This window comes from Homarus americanus, unplaced genomic scaffold, assembly GCF_018991925.1.
Source record: "Homarus americanus isolate GMGI-L3 unplaced genomic scaffold, GMGI_Hamer_2.0 scaffold53233, whole genome shotgun sequence".
In the NCBI taxonomy this organism is placed as follows: Eukaryota; Metazoa; Arthropoda; class Malacostraca; order Decapoda; family Nephropidae; genus Homarus; species Homarus americanus.
This window is the reverse complement of record NW_024751660.1, coordinates 1676661-1689160: the sequence shown is the minus strand read 5'-3', so window position 1 is coordinate 1689160 and position 12500 is coordinate 1676661. Positions and strand designations below refer to the sequence as shown.

The 12500-nt window shown below is 51.8% G+C and overlaps 2 protein-coding genes across 2 annotated transcripts in view; one reads left to right on the top strand and one right to left on the bottom strand.

Moving 5' to 3' along the window:
* LOC121854749 overlaps positions 1-12500 on the bottom strand; it is a gene marked incomplete at its 3' end in the record, with an annotated part of 94971 nt that overhangs the window by 53250 nt on the left and 29221 nt on the right.
* LOC121854719 (stress protein DDR48-like) lies at positions 7449-9787 on the top strand. The gene is made up of 4 exons (XM_042349455.1): positions 7449-7474; positions 7676-8027; positions 8309-9309; positions 9472-9787. The coding sequence occupies exons 1-4, from the start codon at positions 7449-7451 to the stop codon at positions 9785-9787; spliced, it is 1695 nt and encodes a 564-aa protein (XP_042205389.1).

The window sequence follows — 12500 nt, the reverse complement described above, 5'->3', positions numbered from 1 at the left end:
TCCACCCCCCACTACCTATACCAGAGGGCCAATGACTCTTCAAGGATCATAAGGTCGAGTATTCCTTGTAAGCGAAGGTGTATATGGCCAGACTTCAAGAAGGTGTCAGGTGAAGCAAGGTTTCAGGTGAAGCAAGAAGGTATCAGGGGAGGCAAGTAGGTGTCAGGTGAAGCAAGAAGGTGTCAGGTGAAGCAAGAAGGTGTCAGGTGAGGCAGAGTCAAGTAGTAAGTAAGTGAGGTTGGTTCCATAAACTCTCACATTACCTTCACTAACGACCCTGGCACGACCTAATGACCCGCCGGCCTCACCCCAACACCACCCCCTCCCAACACACCACCACTCCCTCACAACACTCCACCACCCCCTCCCAACACACCACCACTCCACCAACCTCCACACTCCCTCCCCAACCTCCACCTCCCTCACAATACTCCACCACCCCTCACACACCACCACTCCCTCACAACACAACCACCACCCCCTCACATCACCTCCCCTACAATATTCCACCACTCCTCACACAACCTCCACACCCCTCACAACCTCCACCATTCCCCTCACAACCTCCACACTCCTCACAACCTCCACCACTCCTCACAACCTCCACCACTCCCTCACAACACACCACCACTCCCTCACAACACACCACCTCCTCAACCTCCCACCACTCCCTCACAACCTCCTCCCTCACAACACACCACCACTCCCTCACAACTCCACCCTCCCCTCCAACCTCCTCCTCCCCAACACACCACCACCCTCCAACCCCCCACTCCCTCACAACCTCCACCCCTCCCCTCCCAACCTCCTCCCTCCAACCTCCCCCCTCCCTCCCACAACCTCCCCCTCCCTCCACAACACACCACCTCCCTCCCACAACCTCCACCACTCCCCACTGCCTCACATTCCTTACAACCTCCCACCCTCCCCTCACAACCTCCCCTCCCTCCTCCCAACCACACCACCCCCTCCACAACCTCCCCACTCCTCACAATATTCCCACCCTCACAACACTCACCACCCCACTCCTCACAACACTCCGCCCTCCTCCCAACACTCCACCACTCCCTCACAACCTCCACCACTCCCTCACAACACAACACACCCCTCACAACCTCCCACCACTCCCTCCAATATTCACCACTCCCTCCCCAACCTCACACACTCCCTCCCACAACACTCTGCTCCCTCACAACCTCCACCACTCCCTCCACAACCTCCACCCTCCTCTAACCTCCACACCCCCTCCCCAACCTCCCACCACTCCCTCACAATATTCCACCACTCCCTCCACAACCTCCCACCACTCCCTCACAACCTCCCGCCACTCCTACAACCTCCACCTCCCTCCACCACTCCACTACAACACACCAACTCCTCACAACCTCACCTCCCCCACACCACTCCCTCCAACACACCACCACTCCTCACAACACACCACCACTCCCTCACAATATTCCACCTCCTCCCACAATATTCCACCCTCCCCACAACTCCCCACCATCCCTCCCAACCTCCACCCTCCTGACAACACAACCACCACTCCCCTCCCAACCTCCCCATTCCTGACAACCTCCACCCTCCCTGACAACACTCCCCACTCCCTCACAACACTCCACCACTCCCTCACAACCTCACCACTCCCTCCCACAACCTCCACTCCCCTCACAACCTCCCACCACTCCCTCACAACCTCCACTCCCCTCACAACCTCCCACCTCCCTCAACTCCACCACCTCCTCACAACACTCCACCCTCCCCTCACAACCTCCCCTCCCCTCCACAACCTCCACCACTCCCTCCCCAACCTCCCACCACCTCACAACCTCCACCACTCCCACACAACCTCCACCACTCCCTCCACAACCTCCACCATTCCCTCACAACCTCACCCTCCCCTCACAACCACTCCCACCACTCCCTCACAACACTCCACCATCCCCTCCCAACACTCAACCCTCCCTCTACCTAACCACCACCCCCTCCCCAGCCTCACACCCATTCCCCTCCCACAACCTCCACTCCCTCACAACCTCCCACCACTCCCTCCCACAACCTCCCACCACTCCCCTCCCACCTCCCACCCTCCCTCACAACCTCCACCACTCCCTCAACCTCCACCATTCCCTCCCACAACCCCACCCACTCCCCCCACCACTCCCTCACAACACCACCACTCCTCACAACACACACCCTCCCTCCACAACACACCACCACTCCCTCACAACCTCCACCACTCCTCATAACACACCACCTCTCCCACCACCACACCACCAATACCACTACCACCATCACCACCACCACACTACCACTACCACCACCATCACCACTACCACCACTATCACCACCACTACACACCACCAATACCACTACCACCACCATCACCACCACCACCACTACCACCACTACCACCACACCACCACCACACACCATCACCACCTGAGACCAATACAACCCTGAAGCCACGTTACTGTCTTCCTGTTGGAGCTACAGATAACTAGATACATTTGTCTTAATATTTACAACTGAGGGAAAAACAACCATAAGAGCACTTGAGTCTCTAAATCTATAACGAGAAACACTAACAACTTCCGCTGGTAGTCTTCTAACTGAACAAGATAAGAAATAACGAGTCTAGTTCAGTCTCAAAAGCAATTTCACCACCATTACTGCTGGCTGCCAACACTCGTGATGTAGACTGACGGAGCCAGTTAGACCCACACACTCACACGATCCTCAGGGAAAAAATTATCGAGGAGATATTGGGGACCAGATCCTCCACAGATTCACACGATAAATTATTCATCGTAACGTGAGAAGTAAATAAGTCTCTCACTAACCTACTTCAGAGGACAATTAACATAGAAAATGGCGTCAAAATTGCTCCTAGACTCCACCGAGAGTAGATATCCCCACCCCCCTCCACCCGAATTAGAAGAAAAACGAGATAGAAGAACTCTGGAAATGGTGCCTGGTGGTGAGGGGGGGGGTTGAGTCCTCTGGGAGACTATTATGTAGTGCCATGTCCTAGTTACCGGGAATGATGCCGCGCAGTGCCACAAGGAGGGAGGAGGGAACACACACACACACACACACACACACACACACACACACACACACACACACACACACACACACACACACACACACACACACAAAATGAACACGTCTGAAGTCATTAATAAAAGATGAGGGAAAGCTGTTACAGTGAGTATAGGTAATGAGAAGGAAGGAAGGAAGGAAGGAAGGAAGGAAGGAAGGATATAGGTATTACTTGGCCAAGGTTTATTTACTACTGGTAGCAATCACACACTAAATTATGGAAACAACGCTTATATCACATCCATCTCTCCCCCCCTACCTCCTTCCTCCTCTCCCCTTCCTCACCTCCCTCCTCCCCACCTTACAGATGTCTTCAGATAGTGAAGGGTTTCATAGTGGCTTTAGAACTACATTAAACTTCCCAAGCTCACCTATGCCTCCCCCACCTGGTCTTCCTCCCTAAATGCCACACAACGTAAACACCTAGAAAAAGTGCAAAAGAGGGCATGCAAGATTATTCTCTTCCCTTCCTACTCCACATATCAAGAAGCGCTCAACACACTGACCCTTTCGACTCTCACTGACCATCACCACGACCTCATCTGCAAATTTGGTGAGAAGCTTCTGCACCATCCTCCACACCGGCTCCTACTACCAACCGAGATCCCTCGTCCGAGAATTGCTGTTCGACACCACAACCGCATCCAGCCCATACGAGCACGAACTGATCGCTATAAGAACAGCCCAGTCCCAACAATTGTAGAAATTATCAATAACTTGTAATCAACCAGTGTATTCACTCCCAGTTAATCTTACTTTTTGCACTGTTACTATGTTGAAATGCCCAATTATGTAAGTGTATATTTTCAACCTTCCGGATGCCATGCTCTTTCAATAAACCATTAATTATTATTATTATTATTATTATTATTTATTATTACATACCACACCACCCCTTCACACACCACCCCCTCACACACCACCCCTCACACCACCCCCACACCCCACCACCCACCACCCCACACACCCCCACACCCTCACACACCCCTCACACACCACCCCTCACACCACCCCCACACCACACACACCACCCTCACACACCACCCTCACACACCACCCCCACACCCTCACACACCACCCCCACACCCCACACACCACCCCTCACACCCCCACACACCACCTCACACACCACCCCCCACACCCTCACATACTTCCACCCCCACACCCTCACCCACCATCCCTCACACACCACTCCCCCACACCCCTCACACACCACCCCCATACCCCTCACACACCACCCTCACACCCCACACACCACCCCCACACCCTCACACACCACCCCACACCCCACACACACCACCCCACACCCCACACACCCCCCACACCCCACACACCACCCCACACCCTCACACACCACCCCACACCACACACCACCCCTCACACACCACCCCCACACCTCACACACCACCCCCACACCACCCCCACACCTCACACACCACCTCCCCACCCCTCACACACCACCCCCCACACCCCACACACCACCCCCACACCCCTCACACACCACCCCCACACCCCACACACCACCCCCACACCCTCACACACACACCACCCCCACACCCCACACACCACCCTGCGCACACCACACACCCCACCCCCCACACCAGCACACCACCCCCCACACACCCCACACACACACCACCCCCACACCCCCACACACCACCCCTGCCATCTCACACACCACCCCCACACCCTCACACACACCACCCCCACACCCCACACACCACCCCCCACACCCTCACACACCACCCCCACCCCACACACCACCCCACACCTCACACACCACCCCCCCACACCCTCACACACCACTCCCCACCCCTCTACACACCACCCCCACACCCCTCACACACCAATTCTCACACACCCCCACAACACCTTAACCCTATTACCTACCACTCAAGTCTTTCCAACCTACAACTTGCATCATCTAGTATTGACAGACAGACAGACAGACAGACAGACAGACAGACAGCTAAAGGATTATACAGTCAACGCTACACATTATACACAACACACCAAGCTAGGTTGTATTTGTGTTAGCAGGACCAGGCAGCACGCGAGAGACTACTGAACCAACCTCACAGTATCACATTCCACACAGTGTCTCGTATCTTCACTATATTAGGAAGAATACATACATACATACATACATACATACATACATACATACATACATACATACATAGATACGTTTTGATTATAAATGTCTGTATCGATTCGTGTTAAAAAATTGGAAGGAATTATGTGAGTTAGGTTAGGTTAGGTTAGGTTAGGTTAAGTTAGGTTAGGTTAGGTTAGGTTAAGTTAGGTTAGGTTAGGTTAGGTTAGCGTAAGGCTGTTTAATCATCAGGTGAGTCAAGCGAGGGTGCCTATTCTGCAGGTGATCCAAAGTATTATATTTCCAAGCAACAAATTATACTGTGACGTTTATCAAATATTTCTGAATTAAACTTGTTGGTTTTCATTATCACCAATTACAAGTTTATTTTGCATCATTTACCACACCTGTTCCTACCACACCATTATTCACCACACCTGTTTCTACCACACCGTTATTCACCACACCTGTTCCTACCACACCATTATTCACCACACCTGTTTCTACCACACCATTATTCACCACACCTGTCCCTACCACACCATTATTATTCACTACACCTCTTCCTACCACACACCATTATTCTCACCACACCTGTTCCTACCACACCATTATTCACCACACCTGTTTCTACCACACCATTATTCACCACACCTGTTTACCACACCATTATTCACCACACCTGTTTCCTACCACACCACTATTCACCACACCTGTTTCTACCACACCATTATTCACCACCTGTTCCTACCACCATTATTCACCACACCTGTTCCTACCATTATTCACCACACCTGTTTCTACCACACCATTATTCACCACAACTGTTTCTACCACCATTATTCACCCACCTGTTCCTACCACACCATTATTCACCCACACCTGTTTTCTACCACACCATTATTCACCACACCTGTTTCACACCACACACATTATTCACCACACCTGTTTCTACCACACCGTTATTCACCACCTGTTCGTACCACACCATTATTCACCACACCTGTTTCTACCACACCATTATTCACCACACCTGTTTCTACCACACCATTATTCACCACCTGTTTCACCACCACACCATTATTCACCACACCGTTATTCACCACACCAGTTTCCTCCCACCATTATTCACCACACCTGTTCCCCACCACACCGTTATTCAGTCGTCATTTGTGTTCTGCTACAGCAATTAGCATAATGAACGGCTGCTATCTTTACGACCCGATAACTTTGTCTTCATTGTGAGGTCAAACTCGCCCAGGTGGTAGATGCTATGGTCAACACACACACACACACACACACACACACACACACACACACACACACACACACACACACACACACACCATAAACCTACTCATTTCCACATGTTTTCGACACTGCCCTCATCTATCCTATCAACGTGCCCAACCATTTCACAGCTGGGTGGACTGGGGGTGCCCCGGGGGAGTGAACCAGTGATCCCTAAGGACAGGTGAGGGCTGTATCCACTCAGCCACCCTCACTCCTTCTCTTTCTCAGTCCGCCCCAAAAGTATCGAGGTGGTTCAAGACTTTCCGAGCAATGTTATACTCGAGCCTGTTTCTGAACCTTTGACCATGGATGAGTATGGATGATTTTGACCGATACATAAGACGTAATGGATTTTTTGGTTATATTGAAGTATTTAATATCCTATAATAATACGACTCACCTCCCCCATCTCTAGTTCTTGTTGATGTAGGGGCAGCGAGCGTACCAACATGATGATGCACTGGGGGGAGCAGCAAGGCGTACCAACCTTGATGATGCACTGGGGGCAGCAGGCGTACCAGCTTATGATGATGCGCACAGGGGGAGCAGCAGGCGTACCAACCTTGATGAAGTGCTGGGGGCGGCAGGCGTACCAACTTATGATGATGCACTGGGGAGCAACGAGCGTCTAACCCTTGATGATGCACTGGGAATCATATCAAAGCAAATTCCTCTAGAGTTTCAAATTGTAGCGACGGTAAATTGAACGATAGTTTTTTACGGGGACTGTACCTGAGCGTGATTGTGATAATGTTTGTCCATAGTTGTACACTTACATTATACTGGTGGTGATCGTGGAAGGGGGGGGGGTACTCACAAGCAACAAACAGATTAATGAAAACAAAATTCCCTTCGTATGACAATAAAGGTGAACCATTTAAGATGTGTTAAACGAAAAGACCAACCAACTAAGATGTCTTCAAGGCAAACTATAACCACCTAAAACCTGTTAAACGCAATGGTTAATGAGACGCTCAACCTGTGGTAACACTTACACCAGTAGAGACCTGTTGGTGGTGATCAACCTGTGGGGATCATAACAGGTAAAGAGCCCATAGAAGAGTCACCCCCTGTGTCGGTGTACACACACACACACACACACACACACACACACACACACACACGTTACGCTACGTCTTCATTTAATAAATTCATCAATACCCTCACAACAATAATAACCATCAGTAACAACCTCACCAGCAGCAGCTGCGGCAGTAACAACCTCACCAGCAGCAGCTGCGGCAGTAACAACCTCTCCAGCAGCAGCTGCGGCAGTAACAACCTCACCAGCAGCAGCTGCGGCAGTAACAACCTCACCAGCAGCAGCTGCGGCAGTAACAACCTCACCAGCAGCAGCTGCGGCAGTAACAACCTCACCAGCAGCTGCGGCAGTAACAACCTCACCAGCAGCTGCGGCAGTAACAACCTCACCAGCAGCAGCTGCGGCAGTAACAACCTCACCAGCAGCTGCGGCAGTAACAACCTCACCAGCAGCAGCTGCGGCGGTGGCACAACCTCACCAGCAGCGGCTGCGGCGGTAACAACCTCACCAGCAGCGGCTGCGGCGTGAACAACCTCACCAGCAGCAGCTGCGGCGTGCTAACCTCACCAGCAGCAGCTGCGGCGGTAACAACCTCACCAGCGGCAGCTGCGGCGATGGCACAACCTCACCAGCTGCAGCTGCGGCAATGCTGCTCGCCAGCAGCTGCGGCGGTAACCTCACCAGCTGCAGCTGCGGCGGTAACTAACCTCACCAGCAGCAGCTGCGGCAGTAACAACCTCACCAGCGGCAGCTGCGGCGGTAACTAACCTCACCAGCAGCAGCTGCGGCACAGTAACAACCTAGCCACCAGCAGCTGCGGCAGTAACAACCTCACCAGCAGCAGCTGCGGCAGTAACAACCTCACCAGCAGCAGCTGCGGCAGTAACAACCTAGCCACCAGCAGCTGCGGCAGTAACAACCTAGCCACCAGCAGCTGCGGCAGTAACAACCTCACCAGCAGCAGCTGCGGCAGTAACAACCTCACCAGCAGCAGCTGCGGCAGTAACAACCTAGCCACCAGCAGCTGCGGCAGTAACAACCTAGCCACCAGCAGCTGCGGCAGTAACAACCTCACCAGCAGCAGCTGCGGCAGTAACAACCTCACCAGCAGCAGCTGCGGCAGTAACAACCTAGCCACCAGCAGCTGCGGCAGTAACAACCTAGCCACCAGCAGCTGCGGCAGTAACAACCTCACCAGCAGCAGCTGCGGCAGTAACAACCTCACCAGCAGCAGCTGCGGCAGTAACAACCTAGCCACCAGCAGCTGCGGCAGTAACAACCTAGCCACCAGCAGCTGCGGCAGTAACAACCTCACCAGCAGCAGCTGCGGCAGTAACAACCTCACCAGCAGCAGCTGCGGCAGTGACAACCTCACCAGCAGCAGCTGCGGCAGTAACAACCTCACCAGCAGCAGCTGCGGCAGTAACAACCTAGCCACCAGCAGCTGCGGCAGTAACAAACTCACCAGCTGCAGCTGCGGCAGTAACAATCTAGCCACCAGCAGCTGCGGCAGTAACAACCTCACCAGCTGCAGCTGCGGCAGTAACAACCTCACCAGCTGCAGTTGCGGCAGTAACAACCTCACCAGCTGCAGCTGCGGCAGTAACAACTTCACCACCAGCAGCTGCGGCAGAAACAACCTTACCAGCAGCAGCTGTGGCAGTAACAACCTCGCCACCAGCAGCTGCGGCAGAAACAACCTTACCAGCAGCAGCTATGGCAGTAACAACCTCTCCACCAGCAGCTGCGGCAGTAACAACCTCTGGCAGCAGCTGCGGCGTGGCTAGCCTCACCAGCAGCGGCTGCGGCGGTAACAACCTCACCAGCTGCAGCTGCGGCGGTAACAACCTCACCAGCAGCTGCAGCGTGGCAACCTCACCAGCTGCAGCTGCGGCGGTAACAACCTCACCAGCAGCTGCGGCGGTAACAACCTCACCAGCAGCAGCTGCGGCGGTAACAACCTCACCAGCAGCTGCGGCAGTAACAACCTCGCCACCAGCAGCTGCGGCAGTAACAACCTCGCCACCAGCAGCTGCGGCAGTAACAACCTTACCAGCAGCAGCTGTAACAACCTCGCCACCAGCAGCTGCGGCAGTAACAACCTCGCCACCAGCAGCAGCTGTAACAACCTCTCCACCAGCAGGTGCGGCAGTAACAACCTCACCACCAGCAGCTGCGGCAGTAACAACCTCACCAGCTGCAGGTGCGGCAGTAACAACCTCACCAGCTGCAGGTGCGGCAGGAGCCCCCACTAGCCGACCGACCTTCACAATGACGGAGGCAGCCGCTGCCCTCAGGGACACGCACCAAAACTTGGATAATCACCAAGATTTTTATTTGCGAAATGCGTCGTCGCTATTCACTATTTTTGATACGAGCAACACAGTGAGATGTTGCAAATAGGAGAGACGGCAACTGGGGACTGCCGGTGTACAAGTGGGGCCAAAAATGCAATTTAATATATTACCGAGCTGGCCCAGGTAGCCTACACCCCCCCCCCCTTACCCCCCAGACACAAACCCAGGAAATTTGTCATCATGAGATATTTATTTTGTGCAGTGAGTGTCGTAAACCCGGCCGGCAAGATTATTATTAAAAATGTCTTATACGTTATGAAACCGTGAATTAATTTACCCACGTGAGACTGACTGGCTGACTGGTTGACTGGCTCATCATCAGTTATTACACGAGGCTCAACCCACAACCTCGCTGATTAAAGATTTGTTCATGATTCCACACACGGTACACCCAAAATCTTGTCACCCAAGAGTCTGTAGTATTCTGAACCCAGGTTATGTAAGAGCCTCATCCTGTACCCGGACATGTAAGAGCCTCATCCTGTACCCGGACATGTAAGAGCCTCATCCTGTACCCGGCCATGTAAGAGCCTCATCCTGTACCCGGCCATGTAAGAGCCTCATCCTGTACCCGGCCATGTAAGAGCCTCATCCTGTACCCGGACAGATATTTACTGTTCACATAATCCATTTCTTACAGCTTCAGTTTACATAATGACCAACTCACTTACCGTATTAACAAACACAACAACGAACAAAGATTATATTTGCTTACACTTTACACTCACGCAGTTAAGGTTAGGTTAGGTTAGGTTAGGTTAGGTTAGGTTAGGTTAGGGTAAGGTTAGGTTAGGTTAGGTTAGGGTAGGTTAGGTTAGGGTAGGTTAGGTAAGGTAAAGGTAAGGTAAGTGAGGTAAGGTAGGTAGGTGACGTTACGTTACGTTACGTTACGTTACGTTAGGTTAAGTTAGTTAGGTTAGGTTAGGTTAGGGTAGGTTAGGTTAGGTATTTCCTCCTCAGGTGAAATAATCAGGAGTATCAAATCTTCAGGTAATCTGGCAGGTGTCTCTTCGGTGTGTATCTTAATCTTTAAAGACTGAAACACCTGCCTTGAGTAACACACCTTCCCGTCACCCCTACATCTCTCACTAGCCTCAAACTTTCCTCCCTGAGAAATATAAATCCCTGAACCGAACCTGTCTTAATTATAATAGGTTAAATAAATGAGATAAATAAACAAAGGAGCTATATGATAGACCCTCGCCATTGTGTTACCCTCGCCATTGTGTTACCTCGCCATTGTGTTACCCTCGCCATTGTGTTACCCTGCCATTGTGTTACCCTCGCCATTGTGTTACCCTCGCCATTGTGTTACCCCGCCATTGTGTTACCTCGCCATTTTGTTACCCTCGCCATTGTGTTACCTTCGCCATTGTGTTACCCTCGCCATTGTGTTACCTTCGCCATTGTGTTACCCTCGCCATTGTGTTACCCTCGCCATTTGTTACCCTGCCATTGTGTTACCTTCGCCATTGTGTTACCCTCCCATTGTGTTACCTTCGCCATTGTGTTACCCTCGCCATTGTGTTACCCTCGCCATTTTGTTACCCTCGCCATTGTGTTACCTTCGCCATTGTGTAACCCTCGCCATTGTGTTACCTTCGCCATTGTGTTACCCTCGCCATTTTGTTACCCTCGCCATTGTGTTACCCCTCGCCATTTTGTTACCTCGCCATTGTGTTACCCTGCCATTGTGATACCGCCATTGTGTTGCCCTCATTTTGTTACCTTCGCCATTGTGTTACCCCCGCCATTGTGTTACCCTGCCATTGTGTTACCTTCACCATTTTGTTACCCCGCCATTGTGTTACCCCCCATTGTGTTACCTCGCCATTGTGTTACCCCGCCATTGTGTTACCTTCATTGTGTTACCTCGCCATTTTGTTACCTTCGCCATTGTGTTACATTCGCCATTGTGTTGCCCTCGCCATTTTGTTACCTCGCCATTGTGTTACCTCGCCATTGTGTTACCCCCGCCATTGTGTTACCCTCGCCATTGTGTTCCCTCCCATTGTGTTACCCTCGCCATTGTGTTACCCTCGCCATTTTGTTACCTTCTTTAGGGTGACTCCTCATTAAGAGTTGTCATGGAGAGTAAATTAAGAGTCATTAATCATCGAAATTATAATTAGTATTATTTTTTTTTAAGAATCAAGTGAAGGTAATTCGGGAAAATACAGCTTGACTCCCACTGTAAGATTATGGAATTTTAAAGTGTGTAAATTATATATTGTAGTTATGTAAATAAATACATGAAAATTACACACACACACACACACACACACACACACACACACACACACACACACACACACACACACACACACACACACACACACACACACACACACACACACAACACACACACACACACACACACACACACACACACACACACACACACACACACACACACACACACACACACACCACACACACACACACACACACACACACACACACACACACACACACACACACACACACACACACACACACACACACACACACACACACACACACACACACACACACACACACACACACACACACACACACACACACACACACACACACACACACACACACACACACACACACACACACACAC

Coding starts and splice junctions, on each gene's coding strand:
- LOC121854719 (XM_042349455.1), top strand. CDS start 7,449: ATGGTTAATGAGACGCTCAACCTGTG. Junction 7,475..7,675: donor AATGAGACGCTCAACCTGTG/GTAACACTTACA, acceptor AATAACCATCAG/TAACAACCTCACCAGCAGCA. Junction 8,028..8,308: donor CACCAGCAGCGGCTGCGGCG/GTAACAACCTCA, acceptor TAACCTCACCAG/CAGCAGCTGCGGCACAGTAA.